The sequence below is a fragment of the Brassica napus genome, chromosome C8, assembly GCF_020379485.1.
Source record: "Brassica napus cultivar Da-Ae chromosome C8, Da-Ae, whole genome shotgun sequence".
Taxonomy (NCBI): Eukaryota; Viridiplantae; Streptophyta; class Magnoliopsida; order Brassicales; family Brassicaceae; genus Brassica; species Brassica napus.
Genome location: NC_063451.1, coordinates 1,274,358 through 1,299,565, shown reverse-complemented (window position 1 = coordinate 1,299,565; position 25,208 = coordinate 1,274,358). Strand labels below are relative to the sequence as shown.

General features: G+C 40.2%; 6 protein-coding genes and 1 pseudogene across 8 annotated transcripts; 5 read left to right on the top strand and 2 right to left on the bottom strand.

Moving 5' to 3' along the window:
• Window positions 1-1,676: 1,676 nt before the first annotated feature.
• On the bottom strand, window positions 1,677-3,316 carry LOC106424222 (probable receptor-like serine/threonine-protein kinase At4g34500). The gene is made up of 4 exons (XM_048765914.1): window positions 3,184-3,316; window positions 2,659-2,717; window positions 1,861-2,052; window positions 1,677-1,733 (listed from the first exon to the last, which is right to left on the bottom strand). Exons 1-4 carry the CDS (start codon window positions 3,314-3,316, stop codon window positions 1,677-1,679), a joined length of 441 nt encoding a protein of 146 aa, XP_048621871.1.
• A 1,026-nt stretch (window positions 3,317-4,342) lies between these two features.
• Window positions 4,343-5,631, top strand: LOC125591581. Its single transcript, XM_048766034.1, has one exon. The coding sequence runs from the start codon at window positions 4,719-4,721 to the stop codon at window positions 5,550-5,552; it is 834 nt and encodes a 277-aa protein (XP_048621991.1). The 5' UTR covers window positions 4,343-4,718; the 3' UTR covers window positions 5,553-5,631.
• A 2,072-nt stretch (window positions 5,632-7,703) lies between these two features.
• On the top strand, window positions 7,704-8,873 carry LOC106424275 (uncharacterized mitochondrial protein AtMg00810-like). Its single transcript, XM_013865025.2, has one exon. The coding sequence runs from the start codon at window positions 7,704-7,706 to the stop codon at window positions 8,871-8,873; it is 1,170 nt and encodes a 389-aa protein (XP_013720479.2).
• A 567-nt stretch (window positions 8,874-9,440) lies between these two features.
• Window positions 9,441-10,802, top strand: LOC106424337 (vesicle-associated membrane protein 721). The gene is made up of 5 exons (XM_013865090.3): window positions 9,441-9,740; window positions 9,937-10,078; window positions 10,158-10,278; window positions 10,365-10,427; window positions 10,507-10,802. Exons 1-5 carry the CDS (start codon window positions 9,551-9,553, stop codon window positions 10,648-10,650), a joined length of 660 nt encoding a protein of 219 aa, XP_013720544.1. The 5' UTR covers window positions 9,441-9,550; the 3' UTR covers window positions 10,651-10,802.
• A 147-nt stretch (window positions 10,803-10,949) lies between these two features.
• Window positions 10,950-18,973, top strand: LOC106424239 (annotated as a pseudogene). Its single transcript, XR_007327654.1, has 23 exons — window positions 10,950-11,763; window positions 11,846-11,979; window positions 12,263-12,324; window positions 12,533-12,670; window positions 12,753-13,026; window positions 13,134-13,220; window positions 14,233-14,334; window positions 14,437-14,502; window positions 14,768-14,928; window positions 15,116-15,160; window positions 15,377-15,450; window positions 15,611-15,678; window positions 15,913-15,981; window positions 16,067-16,164; window positions 16,235-16,316; window positions 16,396-16,474; window positions 16,549-16,636; window positions 16,724-16,877; window positions 16,963-17,154; window positions 17,244-17,303; window positions 17,410-17,651; window positions 17,764-17,863; window positions 17,972-18,973. The product of XR_007327654.1 is annotated as a chromosome transmission fidelity protein 18 homolog (transcript).
• Window positions 18,974-19,274: 301 nt separating this feature from the next.
• Window positions 19,275-21,961, bottom strand: LOC106424343 (3-ketoacyl-CoA thiolase 1, peroxisomal). Its single transcript, XM_013865097.3, has 14 exons — window positions 21,781-21,961; window positions 21,603-21,679; window positions 21,415-21,499; window positions 21,213-21,339; window positions 21,037-21,135; window positions 20,905-20,972; window positions 20,724-20,831; window positions 20,559-20,636; window positions 20,337-20,469; window positions 20,161-20,257; window positions 19,967-20,090; window positions 19,779-19,887; window positions 19,618-19,701; window positions 19,275-19,538 (listed from the first exon to the last, which is right to left on the bottom strand). The coding sequence occupies exons 1-14, from the start codon at window positions 21,865-21,867 to the stop codon at window positions 19,459-19,461; spliced, it is 1,356 nt and encodes a 451-aa protein (XP_013720551.2). The 5' UTR covers window positions 21,868-21,961; the 3' UTR covers window positions 19,275-19,458.
• Window positions 21,962-22,021: 60 nt separating this feature from the next.
• On the top strand, window positions 22,022-24,965 carry LOC111205437 (nucleolar GTP-binding protein 1-like). 2 transcript variants are annotated; one of them, XM_022701246.2, is made up of 3 exons: window positions 22,024-22,150; window positions 22,654-24,687; window positions 24,772-24,965. In XM_022701246.2, the coding sequence occupies exon 2, from the start codon at window positions 22,670-22,672 to the stop codon at window positions 24,671-24,673; it is 2,004 nt and encodes a 667-aa protein (XP_022556967.1). In that variant the 5' UTR covers window positions 22,024-22,150; window positions 22,654-22,669; the 3' UTR covers window positions 24,674-24,687; window positions 24,772-24,965. The 2 variants fall into 2 exon arrangements, with proteins under 2 accessions (XP_048621990.1, XP_022556967.1); XM_048766033.1 differs by lacking the exon at window positions 24,772-24,965 and having other exon boundaries at window positions 22,022-22,150; window positions 22,654-24,688.
• The last annotated feature ends 243 nt before the right edge of the window (window positions 24,966-25,208 follow it).

Here is a 25,208-nt window from a genome sequence, read left to right as displayed (position 1 = left end):
CAAGTGTTTTCCCACACTGATGTGGAGTATCTACTTAGATGGGGATCTGACCACAGACCTGTTCTGGCCTTGTATATACGCTGCTTTCACTGCAAGTCGTGAGGTGTTCCAAGTGAGCTGTGCAAAGGAATGATGTGCTTAGTTTCTATAAACGAAATCAGGTTGATACTGATATATAAACTAAATGTTTAGTGCTAACCTGAGAGCCTCGGACATCCTTGAAGATTTTTTTGTAGAATACCGACATGACTACTGGCTGTAGATACGATCTATGTTTTTACATGCAAAGGCTTTTCGTGACTCAGAATCTTTACTCTTGACAGCTTTAGACAAAGTGTAGCTCTTCAACTCCCTGAGACAAAAGCTGATTATTATGTCTCATAAATTGATCCTCTTCAGCTTGTTGATGATGTTTTGCTGAGTTAGGCTGCTCATTTTCGCGTTTATGAATAACTTGAAAGTTCTTGTATGATTACTGCTTATAAACAATGAAGTTAAGGTAGTATACAATGGATTGGAACTTGGTCTAACACTTGCAATGAAATAGTGTGTTTTGATTTATTAATTTGGATCTTAAGTCAGCAGAATCATGCTCTTCAACCAGGTTAACTTTAAGCCATCAGATCAGAGTATCAGAAATTCTTACCCCCATTCGGATATCCAAAACATTCATTACAGTTACAACTTTTCTTTTGTTCATGACAAACACAACTTTTACATTTATACATACATAAGGAACAAAAGATCCATCACTAACCTTTTCTGCGACGAACACCATGTCAACCCCAATTAGCTTTCCTCCATTCTTAACATTCTAGATCCCCAAAACCAAAGCAGAAGTGTGACCGCAACCTGCTTACTACGCCCTGGCTTCAATTCGGAGAGATGGATTTGGGAATTTGCCATGACCGGGAGGTTCGAAATGGGGTAACGCAAAGGAGATAAAACCATTATGAGTTTCTATTTTGTTACTAAGTCCTTATATGCAGAGATCCTCCACGTTAAAGAATAGATTGTCGAACTGAATTGAAGTTAACTTAGTTGCAGTCACTGATGTCTGCTATTTTTTGACATCTGTTAACAATTTATTTTAAACACTTGCTACTGAATGAATACAGCTAAAGTAAAATACACATTTATATATATGAACAGATTAAACGAAACAAATGTTTTAAGCTAACAAACACCACTCTAATAAGCTTTACGCATTAGACATCATCTGTAACACTTAGGCTACTTCAATATAGTGAAGTCTAGAGCTTTTTAAACAAAACACTAAAGAGCTTATATACAAATAAATATATAGAAAGTATAACAATAATATGTAGCATTTCTCAAAAAAAAAATCACTAATCTGTAGCAACGGATATAAAAAAAAGTAATGTAGTCTCTCCTCCCTCTTGTACAGACAACACTACAGTAATTTAAATACTCTTCTATTTCCACTATTTGAGCAAAAACTTCTCATTGAGACACCTTGCCATATATCCCATTCCATCCACACTAAAATGCACCGTTGATCCCACGATGCTAACCTTGGATAAGCATGCACTATTGTTGTTTTATCGTCTTTCACTTCGACCTGAAGTATAGACTCTAATTTCCACAATAACTTCCCATTGTTGGACTAAACACTACTCTGCTAACTCACAGTACAACCTAATCTCTTCAAGCTTTTATTTCCAATCAAGAAACTGGTCTATGATCTCTTCTATCTTTGCTTTCTTCACCAACTTTTTCGCACATTTGATCAATTCACTTTCTTGAAATATATGGATCAATGAGTAGTGTCCCGCATAGTACCTTAAGAATCACTGCAAACAAAGAGAGTAAACATCAGATTTCCTCAGTAATTGGTACCTGGTCAAGTACATAACCAAAACTTCCTTTCACAGCTAGACTCACATATGTCTGGTCAAGATATGGACCAGTCTTAGGGAGTCCCAATTCTGAAACTTTGGCCATGAACTTCTCATCCAAGAGAACGTTAGCAGATTTCACATCGCGTGTGTGATGGCTCTTGCAAAACCTGTATGGAGATAGTCCCTCTAGCTGCACCAACACATATCTCCAGCTTGTGTCTGCAGCTCACTTTGGGTTATCCAAGTCATAATATGGTTCTTAAGCGTTCCTTTTCCATATACTCGTACACCATGATCATCTTGATGTTCTCATTGCAGTACCCGATTTAAGGAACCAAATGCATGTGTCTTAACTGAGACAGTATATCGATCCCTATCATGAATATTATTGATGCCAAGCGGGTTAGTATTTCTGTGTGTGGAAAAAGATACTTTACATTATGGGTTAGTAACAAAATATAAGTGTCAGTAGCATCGACAGTGACTAATAACTATTATCCTAAGCACTTTCTAAAACTATAAAAGAACATTGTGCAACATAGAAGAATAGAAGAAGATTTACAAATATTCACAGAATAAAGCTGTCAGTGAGATCTCCCTATAAAGCAACAATCAACCTGCACAAAAAATAAAGAAACAAATGTTCTGTATACATCGACAAAGAAAAAGATATGCATAACAGCACCCCACTGGAGTCATGATTTCTCCAACAACAATTGGCTTTATCATCACAAAGTCTAAATTAAAGAAAAATAAGCAAACATAATAAAAGAGAGATGCATCAAACAGGACGCACCAGCCACTCTCGAGATGTTTCGTACATCAAAAGTCTCCCTAGTTCTGCTATTGCATTCCCTGAAAGAATGCTCAAAAGAACTAAGGTTTCAAAGAAAGACATATACTTTACGTAGGAAACTGAAAACATGTTCCTGTATACTCATTTTTAAACTCAATAGTACAACCTAACAGTGGATGTATCGGTACAAACCCTGAAATCAAAATTATATATACTCACTGAAAATAGGAGAGGGAGTTAGGCAAGGGAGAAACCAGATCTGTTAGCTCATCAAAATCGGTTAGATCACTAAACCGGATCAGGAAAGGAGAGTTTGTCAGCCTGTAATTCTGAGTACATCGAAACCGGAGAGGAAAAACATCTTCCCGGCGGCGAGCTTAGACCGGAATCTCGGAAGGCGGTTAGCATAGATAGTGGCTTGCATTATGGTCGCCTGCTCAGAATTGATATTTCACAAAAACAAAATTCAGACAGAGGAGCAAAGCAAAAATATACAAAATAGCAACAAAAAAAAAAAAAACTTACTGTCGACCCACATCAGGTCACCGCCGCGTTTCACATTCTGGGCCTCCCAGTATCGCAAGAGCCTAGCCTCGACGACGGATGAGCACTTGCCGCCGGACTTCAGATCAGAAAAGAAAACTCTGGTATTAGCCATATCACAGTGAATTTAATAGAGATGAGAGAACTGAGAGATATGAACAGAGTATGAGCTCTAGCAGAGCAGCACCCACCTCTATTTATACTGTTTAGAGACCGCCTTTCACAAATCATTGAAGATGAATCGTGGAGGGATGATCAATTCGATTTACCACACAGCCATTAATAAACCGTTTCAGATCGAATGAAGAATCGCAGGAGTCCCGCATCACGGCCGCATCGTAGAAGAAGATCAGATTTCGTTTTTTTTGTCTCCGTAATTGTCATTAACAGACTGGACCGAGTCGACGAAACAAAAAAGAAAGCCCAAGACAACTCCTTTTAATGAAACGACGCGGAGAGAAGGTGGACACGTGTCGCGACCGTACGAAGCGAGTTTCCTAGGTGGAATCCAACGTGGAAGCCCTAAGGAGGGAGTAAACTTAACTTTATATGTAAAGAAGATCTCTAATTACATTTAAATAAGAAAAATTTGTTAGAGATTTAAATGAATTTTTACAACGTTTAAGTGAACTACTACAATTGTTTAGATGAACAATTACAACTTATTAAATGAATCATTGCAATTATCAGTGATTACAATTCTTTTTGGTGATCGACCGTGGCAATTTTTTTGTGTAATGAACAATTGTTGGTAATTGTACCTTTTGTGATTTATAGTATTTGGTGCTAAATTTTGATAATAAATAATTGCAACTTTTGGTTTTAACCATTATTGGGAGAACTCGTGCTAATGAAATTTAATACACAAGCAGAATGAAAAATCATGCATGGTTTAAACGTCACTTTCCACAAAACTATGCTAAAAATTAAAGACCTAATATGAACCAACTGTTCCAGATGCAAAAATACAGAATGACTAAATAACAATGGTAGGAGTGTTCAATGACAATGGTACAACAACCTCACCTTTAATTGCATTCCAAGTAACTAAACGCAACCTAACTTTTGGTCTAACTACTAAAGTTTGATTGTTGATAGAACATTGAGGAGTAGACAAAATTTTTTTTGCATTAATAAACAATGTAGACAAGACAAACTATAATCTTTGTAGTCAAACATCCCACATTGGATACAAATGGAATAAATCAAAACTTTATACGATCATATGGCGCCCAAACTATTGACATATGTAGCATGAAATATATAGCCAGATAGAGATTCTTGTCGAGTAGTATCTGATATATTAGGAAATATATAACATTCCATATATTGAACAAATACCCTAATGACTCCAGTGTATATATACTTTACATAATCTAATATATGAAGGCAAGGGTTTTACCAAGTTTTATGGTATCAGACGCCAAACCTTAATCTCCTAGCCGCCCTTCTTCTTCTTCTTCTTCTTCTTCTTCTTCTTCTTTCTTCGATCTACAATCTCTTCTTATGCTTTCCTCATGGCTCAAATAACTAACAAAGCATTCGGTGTTACACACATCAAGTCATACATTCCCCTGGTTCTAGACATGCAAAAGATGAACTACGATGCATGGCGTGAACTGGTTGAGACCCACTGTCTCTCCTTTGGTGTTTCTGGCCATCTAGACGGGACTTCCCTCCCCGCAAACGCTGAAGATACACCATGGAAGGAACGTGACGGTCTTGTGAAGATGTCGATCTACGGAACCATCTCCTCTTCTCTCCTTGATATGGTATTGAAGACTCGCTGCTCTGCTCGTGATCTATGGGTCATAATCGAAAACCTTTTCCGCGACAACAAAGAAGCATGGGCAATCCAGCTTGAGAATGAGCTTCGTACTCTCACCATTGGCGACATGTCTATCCACGACTACTGTCAAAAACTCAAGAACCTCACAGATCTACTCGCCAATGTAGATTCCCCTGTTACTGATCGTGCTGTTGTAATGCACATGTTGAATGGTCTCTCGGAGAAGTTTGATAACATTCACAATGTTATAAAACACAGATCTCCATTCCCAAGCTTCTCAGTGGCTCGCTCCATGCTTCTTATGGAGGAAGATCGCATCAGCAAGAACACCAAGAGCTCCACACCTCAAGTCCTTCATGTTGCTACTACGCAAGCCGATGCTCCATCCCCTCAACCTAGCAACAATCGCGGAGGTCAGCAACCACAACAATACAATCATGGTAACTATCGCAACAATCAAAACATAGGCCGTGGCAGAGGACGTAACAACAACTATCGTGGACGTGGCCGCAATAACTGGAACAACAACCAATCTGGCTGGGTGCAACAACCTCCAGCATAGCAATCACAACCACCTCAGCAGTACTGGCAACAACAAAACTGGCAACAAAACCAGCAGCAATGGCGTCCTGGTCCGATGGCATATCAAGTCACTGCAACTCCATCTCCTAGCGTTGGCATACTTGGTCCATTCCAGCAGAGTGTAAACAATCAACCACTGATGCCAACTACCATTCTGCAGAGCCTTGCTCAGGCTTTTGGCACAATGACTATGCAAGAACCTCAGGACTCCGGCTGGTATTTTGACTCCGGCGCCACGGCCCACGTCACGTCTCAACCAGGTACCCTCTGTTCTCTTTTTAATTCAAGCAAAACGCCTTCTATTCTCGTAGGTGATGGTACCTCTCTTCCTACTTCTGCCATTGGTTTTCATTCCATTCCCACCTCAAAACGCCCTTTGCATCTTAATAACATTCTTGTCTGTCCGTCCATCATAAAAAATCTCATCTCTGTTCGTCAATTTACTAAAGACAATTGGGTTTCGATTGAATTTGATCCTTTTAGTTTTTTTGGTTAAGGACTTGACGACTCAAACACCAATGCTCCGATGTAACAGCCCCAGACCTCTCTACTCCATTGACATCACAGCTGCAACATCTTCTTCTCCGCAAGCTTTTCTTTCTTCTACTGCAAGCTCCACGGTGTGGCATCGTCGTCTTGGCCACCCCGGCAATAATGTCTTGCAATCTCTTTTATCTTCTGACTTAATTCATTTCTCAAAAACAGATCATTATTTATGTCATGCTTGTCAACTTGGGAAACACATCAAACTTCCTTTTGATTCAGTTATATTAGATGTTTTTGAACCTTTTCAAATTATTCATTCAGATGTTTGGACCTCTCCGGTTCCCAGCATCGGTGGCAAAAAATACTATGTCATCTTTCTTGATCATTGTAGCCATTACATTTGGGTTTATCCACTGAAAAAGAAATCAGAAGTTTTCTCAGCTTTCATTCATCTCTCAGCTTATATTCAAAACCAATTTGGCTGCAAAATCAAATCACTTCAATGTGACAATGGTGGTGAGTATAACAATAGCCAATTTCTAAACTTCTTCTCCTTAAATGGAATTACTCACCGCTTTTCTTGTCCCCACACCTCTCAACAAAATGGCAAGTTTGAGCGCACTCTACACACATTAATCAATTTTGTACGGTCTCTTCTCTTTCAAGCCAACTTGCCTCCGGGTTATTGGGTAGAAGCTCTTAACATGGCTGCTCATCTATTCAGTCTTCTTCCATCTACAGTCATCAAAAATGAAATACCTTTCACCAAGCTCTTTCATAAACCCATTTCCTATAACCACCTTCGAGTCTTTGGCTGTCTATGCTATCCAAATCCCACATCGACAGCAAAACACAAGTTCTCTCCTCGTTCAACAGCTTGTGTCTTTCTCGGTTTCTCTACTTCTCATAAGGGATATCAATGTCTAGACTTAATTACTCGGAAGGTAATCCTATCTCGTCATGTCATTTTTGACGAAAACATTTTTCCTTTCTCCACAAATAAACCATCCTCTTTCGAAACAGAATCTCATGATATCTCACCTCCACTTTCTTCTCCTCTGCTCCGTGAGATAATCACAACTTCCCCTCCTCCGATCCCAAACACAACTCAACCACCACCTCCAAACAACCCTCCTGCTGTTCCACCTTCAACTCATCCTATGGTGACTCGCAGTAAACGAGGAATTTCCAAACCTCGTCAACCTCTCTCTCTTACAGCTCAAGCAATCTCACCCTTACCTACTTCTTATCTTCAAGCTCTTGAGGACCCTCACTGGCGAGATTCTATGCATGAAGAGTATGATGCTCAGATTAAAAAGGGAACATGGTCACTGGTTCTGCTCAGATTAAAAAGGGAACATGGTCACTGGTTCCCAGACCAAACAATGTTAATGTTGTGCGTTTAATGTGGATTCACAGGTACAAGTATGACTCGGAAGGCAATCTAGTTCGTCACAAATCACGTATGGTGGCTAACGGCTGATCACAACAACCCGGCATCGATTGCGACGAGACTTTCAGTCCTGTGGTTAAGCCAGTAACCATAAGACTTGTACTCGACATTGCTATATCCAAGAACAGGCCGCTCCACCAACTAGACGTCAAGAATGCCTTCATCAACAGTGATCTTCAAGAAACCGTCTACATGCATCAGCCGTTAGGTTTCAAAGACGAAACCAAACCAGATCATGTCTGCTTGTTACACAAGGCGCTCTACGGCCTTAAACAAGCCCCGCGCGCATGGTATCAGCGTTTTGCTACTTTCGCTACACGAGTGGGCTTCAAACAGAGTAACTGCGACTCCTCTCTCTTCGTTCACCACAACCGCTCCGACATCGCATATCTCTTACTCTATGTCGACGATATTCTCCTCACTGCTTCCTCTTCAGCTCTTCGCGACTCCATCATTGCATCTCTCAACGTAGAATTCACCATGACTGATCTCAGACAGCTTCATTATTTTCTTGGCATCACGATCAAATACAACAAAGCGAATCTATTTCTACAACAAAAGACATATGCCATGGAGATTCTACAGAGAGCAAACATGTCGGAATGCAACTCTTGCACCACTCCAGCGGATGCTCGAGGTAAACTCTCCGACGAAGGAAGCCCGCCGATGTCAGATCCCACGCTCTATCGAAGTCTCGCCGGTGCCCTCCAATACCTTACTTTCACTAGATCGGATATCGCCTTCGCTGTTCAACATGTGAGCCTCTTTATGTATGCACCTTTGGATTCTCATTACAATGCTTTAAAGCGCATATTGCGCTACATCAAAGGGACACTGGACCACGGTCTGCAGCTCACGCCCAACACTTCTCACACGCTCACCGCCTACTCAGACGCTGATTGGCCAGGATGCCCAAACACGAGACAGTCAACCTCAGGCTACTGCATCTTCCATGGAGACAACCTCATCTCCTGGTCTTCTAAACGCCAGCAAACCGTCTCACGTTCAAGCGCAGAGGCAGAATACCGTGGTGTTGCCAATGACGTCTCTGAAGTTACGTGGATCAGAAACTTGATGCTCGAGCTATACTGTCCATTGCGAACCGCAACAATAGTCTACTGCGACAATGTTAGTGCCGTCTATCTCTCAACCAATCCAGTTCAACATCAACGTATGAAGCACGTCGAAATAGACACTCACTTTGTTCGCAAACGCATCGCCATTGGTCACGTTCGAGTGATACACGTACCTTCAAGCCAATATGCGGATATTTTCACCAAAGGTCTACACTCACCTCTCTTCTTGGACTTCAAATCCAGTCTTCGCGTCTCCAAAGACCCGACTTCGACTGCGGGGGAGTGATAGATTAGGAAATATATAACATTCCATATATTGAACAAATATCCTAATGACTCCAGTGTGTATATACTTTACATAATCTAATATATGAAAGCAAGGGTTTTACCAAGTTACGGTATCAATGTATCATCATCAACAACAGGAATGAGTGTATCTATTGTCTTATAAAATCACTCATATTCTAGGCTTTGCAGTGAGTTATATCCAAACTTTTTGTGGCTAAGGTTTGTGACTGAATATAGGACACGGATTAGTGGTGGATTTGTAAAAAAAGATAGACAGAGAGACCGACACTCTGTGTTACTCTTCGACACTGGCACCTGAAACTTATCGTAAAAGTAATTTATTACGACCTTTTGCCATCCGCAAGGCCCACGAGTTTCTTGGCCGGATCCGGGTAAAATCCAAATGGATCTCGAGATTTGGTCTTTAGGTTTCGAAATTGTCTTCTAGTCCTTAAATTCTAGGTTTTATTATGTCCATAAATGACCCTCATCTCTTAAAGTGAATGACTACTTTGCCCTTGACTTCTTCTCTACTTTTTCTTTTTCCTTTCCCCCACTTTAGTCTCATTTTATTTGTTGTTTAGTCTTATAATTAGATCTCTATTTCCTCGCGACAGCACCATTAAAATCCTCTGATCGGATCGAGCCGAATCGAGGATTTAGAGTTCGAAAAAAATGGCGCAGCAATCGCTGATCTACAGCTTCGTCGCTCGAGGCACGGTGATCCTCGTCGAGTTCACAGATTTCAAAGGCAACTTCACCTCCGTCGCTGCACAGTGCCTCCAGAAGCTCCCCTCTTCCAACAACAAGTTCACTTACAACTGCGACGGCCACACCTTCAACTACCTCGTCGAAGATGGATTCAGTGAGTCATCACGCAGATTTTGATCTATAGCTTCTTACGTTTTACACCACTCGCTGCTTGCCTCAGATTGTAATCGTCTAGTGTTGATTTGTAACAAACTTTTTAGGGTTTAGATCTGATTGTAACTGAATCAGATTCATATTTAAATCAGTGCCACGTGTGTGAGATTGATTTGGTTTCTTGTTTGCGTTGTTAGCGTATTGTGTTGTTGCGGTTGAGTCTGCTGGGAGGCAGATTCCGATGGCGTTCTTGGAGAGAGTGAAGGAGGATTTTAACAAGAGATATGGTGGTGGGAAGGCTGCCACTGCGCAAGCAAACAGCTTGAATAAAGAGTTTGGGTACTTTTTTTTGCTAATGTTGTTTGATTCTCTGTTTCGTTAGTCTTTGGATTGACTCTGTTTTGGTTGCTTTTGAAAGGTCTAAGCTGAAAGAGCACATGCAGTATTGTATGGATCATCCTGATGAGATTAGCAAGCTTGCTAAGGTGAAGGCGCAGGTGTCTGAGGTTAAGGGTGTTATGATGGAGAACATCGAGAAGGTTTTAGTCTGAACTCTTTCTTTGTGTTGATATAACACACGTTTTTCTGTTAAATGATTTATGGAACTTAAATTCATTTGTTGTAGGTTCTTGACCGTGGTGAGAAAATTGAGCTTCTGGTGGACAAAACCGAGAACCTTCGCTCACAGGTTAGACTCTCCTGCAGACACGAAGCTGGTTCACCATGTTGACTTATCTCTTGTTTGATTAAACTCGGATCTGGTGCAGGCACAAGATTTCAGAACAACGGGGACGCAGATGAGAAGAAAGATGTGGCTTCAAAACATGAAGATAAAACTCATAGTTCTCGCCATCATTGTCGCGTTGATTCTCATTATCGTGCTCTCTGTTTGCCATGGCTTCAAGTGTTAAAACTCTCTGGGGGGGTACATGGTACTGCCTTTTCTTTTATTGTTCTATCGTCATTATCATTCTAAATGTTTTCCGCTTGAATTGGTTTTTGTATAGATAGACATATATGTATGCTTCACATTTGCTATATTGCTTGCACCTGGTAACGTTAATCCCTCGCGAAATAGTATTTGCCAAGAGATCGAAAACTATTAGCTGATTTTGTGGACTAATGACTGCTTATGATGATGATATTAATTTGATAATGATGATGATATTGGCATAGCTCATGAAATGTCTAAGGTATATGATATAATTAATAGATTCAAATCGAATACATTTTCTCTGCACCGTCCGGTTCCGACCACCTCCGAGGAGCAACCGTATAGGCTTTAGTGAAACCCATAGACAAGACACGAAAGCCCCTCTTGTATACATAAGCTCTTGTCTTGAACAAAGGTTACGAACTATAGTCGACACGAGATACAAATCCAACAATATCAACTTGATAATCACGATGTTACAAATTCGAAGTAGTCAATATTGTATCCGGCAAAGCTCGTCACTCTCTTTGGGCTATATTTGATAAATGGGCTTAACTTAATGGGCCTTAAAACCTACTTCTACGGCTTTCCCGCCAAAAACTCCTCATTTCCGCTTAAGCTCACCACCAGATTCCGATTTGCCACTTCTGTTCTCCGCCGCACACCAATCCCTAGATTAGGAAATGGAATTCGATATCCCATTGCCGGAGGAGCTTGAGCTTCTCGAAGCCAACTCTTACTATCCCGAAGAAGAAGATGATGACTACCTAAACTTCGAGGAGGCGCCGTATCCTTACCCAATCGACGGCGATGAAGAAAAAGAAGAAGAAGAAGAGGAGGAGATCGCGCAGAAGGAGTCTAATCTCCAACAATCGGAATCTCCTGATATCAACGGCTGTAAACGACCCAGGAGTCTAGTGTCCGATCCGATTGTCAATCTCGACGAAGCTTCTGAGAAGAGAAGCAAAGTTAATGATAATCGAGTAGAGATGGAAGACGAGGAATGGCTGCGATTCTCTCCGGTTAAGGAAGCGGTACAAATCATGGAGGAGGAAGAAGAAGTCATTTCCCAGGAGACTGTCTTGTCCAGGTTACTACTACTGTGCACGAGACTTACCGAGTTGAGAATTTTTTATTTCTTTTTTTAGTAATTTCGTTGTTGGGATTTTCAGATACGCTTCTGAGATAGACGGGGAATGCTTTCCGATTACGGCACCGGACGGAGGAGACAGGGTTTATGCGAAATTCTCTCGAGCTTTGGGAGATGAAGAGGTGAAGAGATTCCATCTAAAAGCCAAATCTAACGGTACCAAGTTTTCAATTAAGACATTTTTCCATAGTGTATCTTAAATGAATTAGTTTTGTGTATTATTGGTTTAGTAGAGATTTGACTAAAGCGCAAGGACATAGGTCGTATGATCAGTTTAGCTTTAGAATATGTTATTCACTGGTCTTAGGCTCATAGCTGTGTATGTAGGAACTTTACTCTGGACAAGGTTCGGGACTCCATTTCGATTTCTTTATGGAGGCATACAATCTTCTGGCAAGAACTATCTTCCTCAGAAGTTTAGAGTTTTAATCTTTAGCAGGTCTTATCAAAGATCCTATCAGTGTTCTTCTACAACAATCAGAAAATGAGTCATTTAACAAGGTAAAATTTCTTATTATTTTTTTCAGTTTCAGGCTGTTTTCTATCTTGTCTGGTCCGTTCTCAAAAAGTTATTGGTTTTATCATTGTAAAGCGCTCATTAATAATTGTCTGTATGTGAGCCATAGCTAGCATGTGCATAGTATTTAGCAGTTGTGGATGATAATTGTGTCCCCTCATGACCAGTATATGTTTTCTTTTGACATTGAAGGCCTTGCAAACTAGTTCCGAGGATCAGAATGAAGCCATGACTGCAGAAACTTCTGTAATGCATGAAAAGCGCTGGGTGGACAAATATTCTCCGAGCTCATTTACTGAGCTTCTCAGTGATGAGCAGACCAACCTGGAGGTATTTTGCATGTTTTGGTAAAGTTTTGTGTAAATTAGATGAATCAGGAATCAGTAGTTGATGTTCTAAATGTTATGTGCAGGTTCTTCTATGGCTTAAGCAGTGGGATGCTTCTGTTTTTGGATCTGAAATTAGGAGCACGACGGATGAAGTACTGTCAGCTTTGAAACGACATTCTACACCAAGTCATCGTCAAAAATCAGATTCAGCTTTCACGAGGAAAAAAACATTTCAGTAGATGGAGTAAGGAAAGTTCTACATATCCTAAAGATTCAGACGTGAGCAATAGCAACACTACAGATAATCATGACATGAGGAACAAAAAGTCAAAACTTATTGGTCCTCCAGAGCAGAAGGTGTGATAATCTGATTTAGACTTCAAACTTTTTTCACTAATAGGATGTTTCTCATTGTATTATACTACACTATGAATCGGCCTTAAATATTTCATCTGCTGTTGCAGATCCTTCTGCTTTGTGGGCCCCCAGGGCTTGGAAAGACTACACTTGCTCATGTTGCAGCTAAGCATTGTGGATATCGCGTTGTTGAGGTATCCCCTATATACTAAAGCACAAGTCACTCTACCAATAAAATTTTGACACATGGAATATGTTTAAAAATTAAAGAAAAAATACAAATGCATAAAAAAACTTAAGGGCATAACGTTTAGTAACCGATTTGTTAAAAAAAAATTTACTAACTGATTCCTACTTATTTTATATATAAAATAAAAATAAAAATTAAAAAATTCTTTATATTTCTCTCTCTCACAACTTCGTTGATCACACGATTTTTAAACTGTTACTCAGTTATTGTAGAAGAGGTTTGACTCGCTATTGTTGTAAATCATCTCTACCAGCATTAATGTACGTTTCTAAATTTTTGGCACATGACACTAAACACTTTTAAAAAATAATTCATATTTACTTTCTAGATCAAACCAAACATCAAGTAGGTTTTCCTTTTTACAAAATATGTTTTATGCAGCAAAAAAATATGTGATAATCTTATAGAAATATTATACATGTTTACTTTCAGATCAATATACACTTTTTATTTTTCTTATATAATGTTATTAAATTTTGTATATTTTTTCTTAAGCAAAAACTTTGAAATAAATATACTAATGAAGACAAGAGTAATAAAAAACCAAAAATATACATAAAAAGAACGAAAAGATTACAAGAAATACCGACTTCAATTAGCTACAAAATATGTTAATATTTTATTTGCAATTTATGGAAGAGATATGTTTTTCTGAGTTTTCATATCCAATAATTTTAATTTTTGAATGTTGAATATATCTTGATTCCATATCGAACGTCCCGGTGCGAAGCACGTGAGATCACTAGTTCTTGTATATCCCACAAGCCAAATTCATAAATTTGCTAGTTAAGTTCTTGACTGTTAGGATAAGCGGGGGCATATCACTGTTTAATCTCTGATGGTTTTGCATGGAGGACATTGATTCATGTTCATTAACTGTGCTGCAGCAATTTCTTGGATGTGTATGTTTCTCATTTCTTGTGTACAAGGTTTGATTCAAACTTTTATTTTTGCAGATCAATGCTAGTGACGAGCGATCAGCAGCAGCCATTGAAACTAGAATTCTTGATGTAGTTCAGATGAACTCAGTTACGGCTGATTCTAGGCCTAAGTGTTTGGTATGTGGCTTACTCTATGTTCGCTGGGGACATTTTTCATTATGTCAAATTTGATTACTCAAAGTTTCTTAAAGTAGAAGAGACTGACGATAATTTATGTAGGTGATTGACGAGATAGATGGAGCTCTTGGTAATGGAAAAGGAGCAGTAGATGTTATTCTAAAGATGGTATGTATCTGTATGCTTGTACTGGGCTGGTCATTTGGGTCTCTAAAATTTAGGTTAAGTCTGGCAAATACTGAACTATTAACTCTTTGCTCATTTTACCTTAGACGAAAGATTTAGCTAATTTACTTGCTAGTGCTACACCTCTAGTTCTCTGAATATTTATTGCATTTTTATTTTCGTTTTACATTTGCTTGAAGTCTTAAAGAACAATTTAGGAAACTATGTGATAACATTCTTAGTTTTTAATTGTATCTTCGGTGCATAGGTGTTGGAGGAAAGGAAGAATGCTACAGGCAAGGAAAATATAGATAATGGGAAGACTTCCTCAAAGAAGGAGCGGCGAACAGCACCACTATCAAGACCTGTCATTTGTATATGTAATGACTTATATGCACCAGTTTTTAGACCTCTGCGACAAATAGCGAAGTAAGTTTGACTTCCTATGCACTTTGATCGTCCCCTTTTCCTGTTACATTTTTTTACGTAGAGCATACTGCTTTCAAAATGTGCAATTGTCTTTCATACGTATTGAGTATATCTGCCATCAAATGCTCAATTCTTGATAAACGTTCGCCTCTTAGTATGATGATAAGCTCATGTGCTTCTCTTGCAGGGTTCATATATTTGTTCAACCAACAGTGAGTCGTGTGGTTAATAGGTAACCATATTCTTACTTTGTTGTGCGAGAGAAGAATTCTTTTTTGGGTTGAAAGTCTGTAAACTAAAATGTGATTGAATTTGTAAAAATAGTACCTTAATGATTTGTACGTTACATTAGAATCAGTGAACTATACTCAAATTAATTTCAGTAATTTTCTACCCGTCTTTATTTATCTAGCAACTGCTTTACGAGGCTGAAATGTGCAAATGGCAGGCTCAAGTATATTTGTAATATGGAGGGGATGAAAACAAGATCATTCGGTCTTAGTGCACTTGCTGATTACACTGGTAACTTTCTCCCTTTCCATATATGCTCATTGTGTTCACTTTAATTTGCTTCTCAGTCTGATATATTGTCCACGAGTTTGATCTTATATTATCGTTAGTTATTTAGAGGAGCCTTCCTAAAAGATTCTGCTATTTTTCCCTTTTTCTCTGGCGGTTACAGAATGCGACATACGCTCTTGCTTGAACACACTGCAGTTTCTCAACAAGAAGAATGAAACCCTCAACGTGGTAAGTCATGAGCTTCTTGCTGGCTAAGTGTTTATCCACTCTCAGTTTGATTTAGCAAAACTCCAAAATCTAAATATACTTGACTATACACGTGAGGATAAACAACTATTTTGCGCCTTGCCAACTGAAAAATGTCTTTGCGGGACCTATGAGTGCTAGCTTTCTGTTTGATTCTCCATTCTTGGACATTGATTTTTCTAATATGCTAACAATTGCTTCTTTCTTTTCTTTTAGATCGACATTGGTTCTCAAGTTGTTGGGCGGAAAGACATGTCAAAGAGTCTGTTTGATATCTGGAAAGAGGTAATGAAAGCACAATTACGCGTCGTGGATTGCTTTACTTACAGATCCACTTCATATTATATTCAAGCGTGCTTCTTCTTTTTAGATATTCAACAAGAGAAAAATGAAACGAGAGCGATCTAACGACGCATCTGGCAGTGATGCCAAAAAATTTGATTTCTTACACTCCCTCGTATCCACACGGTACGTAGAATGTAATGATTTTCTCGCATCCTTTACTCCTTTATGTTTAAGTATTCAACTGAATGTGCAGGGGTGATTATGATTTGATTTTCGATGGAATACATGAAAACATCTTGCAGCTTCAGTACCATGATCCGGCGATGGACAAAACAGTACGGCTAATTAATGATTTTCATTGAACTCTCACTGTTTGTTCTGAAGTATTGTTATGTGTAATCCTTTTGACAAAAGGTTAGCTGCTTGGACTGTCTTGGAACTTCTGATTTGCTGCATCGATATATTATGCGCACCCAGCAAATGTCTCTCTACGGTAAAAGCCTTTAAAGCTCAGATGATTATTACGTACTGTGAATAACACTGCTCGTTTTTCACCTTGTGATGCAGTTTATGTTCCTAGCCTGGTGATACCTATACACGGTCGAGTTGCCCATATTCAAAGACCAGCTATTCAGTGGCCTAAGTCATACCACAGGTGATTTTGGTGTCATCTTTATATTAATTAAGAAAAGCATTTCAAGCGTCTCTGCTTACAAGTACTTCTCGATATGAAATCTACCAGATGTCGAACGCTTTTGGTGGAAAAACAGTAGTCCCTGCGGTCTTGGCACCACAAGATACCTCCCTATATTGGGAGGCATTTGTCGATCAAGTCTTTCGTTGAAGACTCTGTTTCCCCGCTATTGCATATTCTTTCTCCCCCAACTCATAGACCAGTATGTCTTCATTTGCTTACTCCAAGATCTCTTTTCATATTAGCCTAATGCTCTTCTAAGGATAACATCTTGCTGCGCTCCGCAGGTGGCATCACATTTGCTATCAGAGAGGGAAAAGGATCAGCTGGCGAGTTTGGTCATGCTTATGCATTCTTATTCTTTAACTTATAAGACTGTGAAACTTGATCCTGCTCTGAGTAACCCCAGGGAGAGCGCTGCGTCAGATGCTTCAGTCCTTGCTTTAGATCCACATCTATTTGATTTCATAAGTTTCAAGGTTTTGCTTCTGCTTACTTTGTCTTAGCATCTAACCACTACATTTTTGGCTTTGGGGATAACACTAATCGTCTTTCCAACACTTGAGAGGGTCGCCAAATTAAACATCACGTACTCACCTTAGCAATGAAACAAGTGTTAGTACATGAAGTAAGTCTCGAATCTTCTTCGCTATAATTCGTTATAAATTGTTGTGCCTTTTAAGCTGCATGAAGATCTTGATTGTCTGGTTTTCACATAAATGTTAAAAACTCAGGTTGAGAAGCAGAAGATACTACTGCAAGCAAGTGAAGGAAGGTCCGGGATCTTGAGCAAACCCGAGATTAAGAAAACAAATCCAGACTTAGTCAGGAAAACTATAGCTGCGTCAAATGAGAGTCACAGACATCCAGTTACCTCGAAACCTCCATCAGTCTCAGTTGCAAATGCCACCACTTCAAAACCCAAATCTAGTGATGTGAAGAAAGCATCTCGCAACGCCGTTAATTTCTTCGACAGGTACTTACTTGGGAGGATAATTTTTCTCAGCTTGGAACTTGTTTGTACTTCATGATTTAGTGTCATGATGATCATATATACTAATTGCAATGGTTTGTGTTTGTAAAAAGAGGTTTAGGAAGTCGAGGAAAGATTATGAAGATCCAGAGGATGTACAAAAGAGAGCAACTGCAAAAAGAAATTCACGCCCTCTTCTCTTCAAGTTCAACGAGGTAATGTCCTAAGTCTAACCCCAAATCAAATAACCTCGTGGAACCTGGACTCTAGGCCTAAATCAAAATATTCATGATTGTACTGAAGTGTGTATATTGCACTTGCAGGGTTTCACGAATGCTGTGAAGAGACCGGTTAGAATGCGGGAGTTTCTACTGTGATCTTCTATTGGGGGAAAGTCTTAAAAAGTTGGTGCAAAATTAAAGTTTTTACTTACTCTTCCGTCCAAAGGGATTAAGTTTTGTGTATAAACTGTAGCTTTTCAATATTTCTAATATTTTTACAATTTTTCTTGTTAATTAAATAATTGTTACTATGTCATGTTTATAGGTAATTATTTAAGGAAAAAAAATACTATTAAATAACAATTGTCCTTTTAAATTTAAAATGTTAGTAAGAAGAGGCAAGAGGGTGTCCGATTCCTAATGCGTGAAGCGAAAAAAATAAGTTAAAAAGGGTATTTATTTATTGGTACAAAGGCCCAAACGTAAAGCCTAATTTAAGAGAGAGCATCTTCGTATACCTTTTGCGTCTGCGACTTTAGTAGTCTACAGATTCAAATTCGAGGTTTTAAAATTAAAAATCAGAGATGATGAAGCATGTCATCGTGGCTGGTGTTTTCGCGATGATGATCCCCTTCGCCTTCCCCGATGCGCTAGCTCCAGCTCTCTTCTGCGTCTTCGTCGCCTTCTGCTCGCTGTTGTGCCTTGCGATAGCATCGAAGAAGAAAAAAACCGCCGATCCCAGGGTTGCGCGACTTATTGAGAACATGGATAATCTCCAAGCAATCGCTCTCATGGCGGTTATGCTCAAACCAGACGCCGCTGAGACGGAAGAGCTCTACGAGGCGGCGGCTGTGACAGAAGAGATCTTGCCAAGCTCTGTGATCTCGTGAAAGAGTTTGGGGATGATCAGAGCCAAGGAAGGAAGGAAGGAAGAGACCGTAGACCGTATCGTATAATATTAATAAGTGTTTTTAGAGTTTGGGGATGATCGTGTTGCTGTTCTTCTATCTCTTTCGTTGTTGGCTGCAAAATCTATAATTACATTTAACAAAATCTCCTTTTATTGTATCTCTTCTTTAATCTAAATTAGGCTTTCAAATCCAAGGATCCTAATCTCATCTTTATGGGTTGCTTTGTCATATTGGCTCTAACAGCAAGCAAGCAAAGCACAACTTGTTTCATATATTTTGACTCTTGATTTCTTCTGCTTACAGTTTGACAAATATTGTTCTGAGTTTCTTCTACCCAAGGACATCATCTTCTTGTTGTTAATATGTTCTGATTGTTGACGCTGCCCAAGGATGTTTGCTTCTTTATAAGCTTATTTGCACTTCTCTACTTGGTATTAAAGGGCTTGCAAACTATTTCTTCAATCTTGCTCTGAGCCAGCCAATTACATTTTGGATTATCCGCATAAATAGTAACCTTTTTTTTATCGAACAACATCTTCCATATTCTTCATAAAATTCAATTTATTTTACATGTTAAAAAGCACGATTATTTGTAATAATGTTTATTTGTAGCAGCTAGTGACTTGTGTCGTTTGTAAAAAGTCTCTAGCGTTGTTCCTTGGTCAAAAAGACCTATAGTTATTCCACTTTCCTGACGTTGCTGAGCTCATCCACACCGTCTCCTCTCTCAAACACCCCGGCTGCTCCCATTCCCGACCCTGCACGGTTTCCCAAAACCATACCTCAGTGAGAGTGAGAGATTGATATTAGATATTAGCTAGTGAGAAATGAACATACCTATGCACATTGTCACTACTCCAAAACGGCAGTCTTTACCACGACGTTTCATCTCGTGCAGCAGCGTTGCAACGCATCTGGCCCCTGAGAAAGTGCAACAGAGTCTTGTTTGTTCTATGGAACTCACTAACCATATGGGGGAACCTGGATGAAGCATATACCTGTAGCGCCTAAGGGATGTCCAATGGCTATAGCCCCTCCATTGACATTGATCTTCTCCGGGTCTAGCCCCAGCTTGTTCCGACAATAAACAAACTGAGATGCAAATGCCTAAACAAACACCGTAGTTTTTTAGACACAGGACATAAGGGGTGGATATAGAAAGAAGAGTTGTTCTATGCTTTTTAACCTCATTGATCTCAAACAAGTCGATGTCATCGAGTTCTAAACCAGCTGCCTTGACTGCAGCAGGAATAGCAGCAGCTGGCCCAACGCCCATAACCGCTGGATCCACACCAACTGCAGCAAATGTCCTGCAATGTGTCAAAGAGTGCTTTAGTTTTTACTCAAATGAAGGTTAATATAAAAAAATATCAAACGTACCTGAATACACCAAGAATGGGAAGCCCTTTCTGCATTGCGACACTCCTCTTCATGAGGAGAACTGCTCCTGCACCATCACTTACTTGGCTAGAGTTTCCTGTTCAAACACAAGTGAAGCACTGAGTTCACAGTTACAAACAAAACAAACAAAAATCTCAGCGGTGTGAATATAGTACCAGCAGTTGTGGATCCGTCTTGCTTAAACACAGGCTTAAGCTTTGCAAGGCCGGAAAGGGTTGTGCTAGGTCGAATCCCATCGTCCACAGAAACTGTTATGGGCTTCTCATCACATGTCTTTGGGTCAACAATCTGAAACGTTAAAAACCAAAAGTCATTAACATGGGGAAAGAGCACTTGACTCATCAGATGAAGTCATCAGGTTGTAAAACAGAATCTACCCTGGTGTTTACTGGAGTTATTTCATCCTTGAATTTACCGGAAGCAGTAGCAGAAGCGGCCTTTCTGTGAGAATCAACCTACACATGTAGCTCCATAAACTAATGCTGGCAGGTAACATCCAAGTACATGCATTAGAAGTAGTTAGAAAGTTTTATTAGAGTTACAGCAGCTTGATCCTGCTCCTCCCTTGAGACACCAAACCGGTGCGCTACATTCTCTGAAGTAATACCCATTGGAAGAAGGCAACTTTGTGCTTGTTCAAACTTCTTCACCTGCAACAACAGAATAGGTAGGGCTTAAAATTTTAAAACATTCAAAGGAGGGAGAGAGAGAGACAAGAGGTACCTTTGGGTTGACTGATCCTTTCCATCCCCTTGGACTAGTTGTCATGGACTCAAGCCCAGCTCCAATACCTGTAATCCAAACCTATTGTCAGCTCAATTCTTCACGCCAACCAAAGGACAGTGACTCCCTTACCAATGTCATAGAACCCTGCTTTGATGGCGGCAGCAACGTCAGCAACAGCCTGAAGCCCGGATGAACACTGTCTGTTCACAGTTCTAATAGGAACAGTTTCTTTCCAACAAAAACATAAAATCATAAGCATAAGATTCTGTACTACAGATCCCCTAAATAAACAAGAAATCTCTCACCGGGGAAGCCAGCATAGAAAGCAGCCATCCTGAACTCAGTGGCTTTCTGAGATCCTGATCCCAAAACAGTACCAACTACAATGTCACCAACTTCACTTGGGTTCAACTTCGTCTTCTCTATCACCGCCTGCCAACAAAAAGCCACGACTTTGGAAAAGAGTGGGGAGAAGCAAAACAGAATTGAAGAAAGACTTAGACATACTCTCAGCACAGGTGCAAGTAGCTCGTCTGGATATGTATCCTTGAAGCTTCCACGTTTTGCCTTGCAAAGTGCTGTCCTTTGTGCCCTGTTGAGTGTTTCATCAATCACAAATAATCTTTTAGAAAATAATTGATTTTTTTTTTTTCAAAAGAAGACCAAAGAAAAAAAGAGAAAGAGAGAAACTTAACGCGACGATGACAACATCATCTCCATACAGAGAGGTCCTCTGATACGCAGCACTGTCTCCCGCTAAGCAAGCTGAGACCTTTCGACAAGGCAACAACAACACATAAACATAAAAGATTAACACTTTGAAACAGAATTGAACAGAAAAATCATGAAAAATTAGCGATCGGAGGAGCTTACAGAGAGAGAAGAAGCCTGGGAAGAAGACGGAGGAGGAGGTCGCAGATGGTGAAGCAGTACTCTTTGTCTCTCGATCGCCTTCTCCATTTTCGCTCAGTTCTGTTACAGAGAAAACTCTAAATCTTAATCAAAACCGTTATAATCAATCAAACAACTGTTTAATATCTCCGGTTAAAATATTTGGTTTATTCCGGTTCAGTATTTAGCTGGTTCTCGCGCCGAAACGACGTCGTCTTTTTCCTTTAGGGTTTTAGATATTTTCTTACATATTTAGCTTCTCTCCTTGCAGAAAAACACTTTCGTCCGTCATTTTTTCTCGACGGCTCGGTTCTCTTTCTCCACCTCTCACCTCGCCGCTTCGTTTCTCGACGTAAGTCTCTCAATTCTTTAGTCTCCTTTGGCTTGTGGAATTGACTCTCTCTGCTCTATGTATTCCCCATTCGGTTCTACTTACCCTGTTTTGTTGTTTCTTATGCGTTTTGGTTTCAATTAGTATCTCCCTAGCTAATCAGTTCTTTACTTAATCAAAGCTTTTAACTTTTATGCTTTATGATGAAGCTTGTGACTTGTTATGTCTATACAGTTTATTACAAAACTATATTACTGTTCTTGGTTCAGTTTTATTACAAAACTATATTGACTTGTTTGATGTCTTTTATTACAAGACTATAATGATTTGTTGGCTGTTCTTTCTTCAGTTTTATTACAAAACTGTAATGATTTGTTTGCTGTTCTCGGTTCAGTTTCATTACAAAACCATATTGACTTGTTTGTTGTTTTGGTTCAGTTTTATTACAAGACCATAATGATTTGTTTGCTGTTCTTTTTTTTTTTTTTTTTTTAATTTGATGTTTTTTTAATTCATATGTGCAGATCAATTAGCAAAAAAATGGTGCAATACAATTTCAAGAAGATCACAGTCGTTCCCAATGGGAAAGACTTCATCGACATCATCCTCTCACGCACCCAGCGCCAGACCCCAACCGTCGTCCACAAGGGCTACAAAATCAACCGCCTCCGCCAGTTCTACATGCGCAAAGTCAAGTACACTCAGACCAACTTCCACGAGAAGCTCTCCACCATCATCGAAGAGTTCCCTCGCCTCGACCAGATCCACCCTTTCTACGGAGACCTCCTCCACGTCCTCTACAACAAGGATCACTACAAGCTCGCTCTTGGCCAAGTCAACACCGCTAGAAACTTGATCAGCAAGATTGCTAAAGACTACGTGAAGCTCCTCAAGTACGGTGACTCCTTGTACCGTTGCAAGTGTCTGAAAGTCGCTGCTCTTGGTCGTATGTGCACTGTGTTGAAGAGGATCACTCCTAGTTTGGCGTACTTGGAGCAGATCAGGCAGCACATGGCGAGGCTTCCTTCGATTGACCCCAACACTAGGACGGTCTTGATCTGTGGGTATCCTAATGTGGGGAAGAGTTCTTTTATGAACAAAGTGACTAGAGCTGATGTTGATGTGCAGCCTTACGCCTTCACCACTAAGTCGTTGTTTGTTGGTCATACTGATTATAAGTACTTGAGGTATCAGGTGATTGACACTCCCGGGATCTTGGACAGGCCATTTGAGGATCGGAACATTATTGAGATGTGTAGTATCACTGCCTTGGCGCATCTTAGAGCTGCTGTGTTGTTCTTTCTTGACATCTCAGGGTCGTGCGGTTACACTATTGCTCAGCAGGCGGCGCTTTTCCATAGTATAAAGTCTCTGTTCATGAACAAGCCGTTGGTGATTGTCTGCAACAAGACTGATCTGATGCCAATGGAGAATATTTCCGAACATGATAAGAAGCTTATTGACGAGATGAAAGCTGAAGCGATGAAGACTGCTATGGGAGCGAGCGAGGAAGCTGTGCTGTTGAAGATGAGCACTCTTACTGAAGAGGGAGTGATGTCTGTGAAGAATGCTGCGTGTGAGAGGCTGTTGGATCAGAGGGTTGAGGCCAAGATGAAGTCCAAGAAGATCAACGACCACTTGAACAGGTTCCACGTGGCGATCCCCAAGCCTCGCGATAACGTGGAGAGACCACATAGCATACCTCAGGTGGTTCTGGAGGCTAAGGCTAAAGAAGCTGCTGAGAAGGAGAAGCGGAAGACTGAGAAGGATCTTGAAGAGGAGAACGGAGGAGCTGGAGTGTACTCCGCTAGCTTGAGGAAGCATTACATCTTGGAGCACGATGAGTGGAAGGAGGACATAATCCCTGAGATCCTCGACGGTCACAACGTCGCTGACTTCCTTGATCCGGACATTCTGCTGAGGCTCGAGGAGCTGGAGCGGGAGGAAGCCATCAGACAAGCTAACGGCGAGGAGGAAGATTTTGAAATGGATGGCGAGGAGCTTACCGAGGAGCAGAAGGAGCAGCTTGCTAAGATTAGGAACAAGAAAGCTGTGCTTATCCGAGAGCATAGGCTCAAGAAGACGGTTGCACAGAACAGATCAACAGTCCCAAGGAAGTTTGATAAAGACAACAAGTACACGACCAAGAGAATGGGGAGAGAGCTGTCTTCTCTGGGGCTTGATCCGTCTGCTGCGGTGGACCGCGCGAGGAGCAAGTCGAGAGGGAGGAAGAGGGACCGGTCGGAAGATGCGATGGATGTGGATGATGAGCAAGAGGGGAACAAGAAGATGCGCGTGAGGTCGAAGTCGAGGTCTATGTCGATATCGAGGTCACAGTCTAGGCCGCCTGCTCATGAGGTTGTGCCTGGCGATGGGTTTAAAGACTCTACTCAGAAGAAGGCGGCGCTCAAGATTAGCAACAGCTCTCACAAGAAGAGAGACAAGAATGCGAGACGCGGTGAGGCTGATAGAGTTATACCGACTCTGAGGCCGAAACATTTGTTCTCGGGGAAGAGAGGGAAAGGAAAAACAGACAGGCGTTGATGAAACCAGACAAGGTACTCTAACAAACTCCATTGTTTCTGTTAGTTTGGTGATATCTTATCTCGATATTAATGTGTTATTTGGTTGTGTTATTACAGGGAAAACAGATGATGGATGGATTGAAGAACATGTCTCGAGTTTTGGATTATGCTTTACTTTTTGTTTACTACTATTATTATGTTATGCGTCTTTTGTGGTTTATCGACAGACATTATATGGAACATTGTAGCTTCTTCTGCGAGCATTGTGTTTCAATGACTAAGAATCGTTTTAATAGATTTATTTTAATTGATCTTTTCATTGCAATGGTTAGTTATAAGTTGGTGTTTAACAGTGCAAGTGATCTAGTTCTTCTTTTTTGAGTCTAAATCACATCAATGAGCTATGTGCCAGAGCCTCAAATCTTGAAATTATGTTTCTTTGGTGAAGAAAACTTGTGTGTTTTACTCGAGATCCTTAACTTTTCTTTGTGTACAACTTTCACCTGAACCCTGTAAATGCCTTGATACTAATTTACAAACTCAACACACCTTAC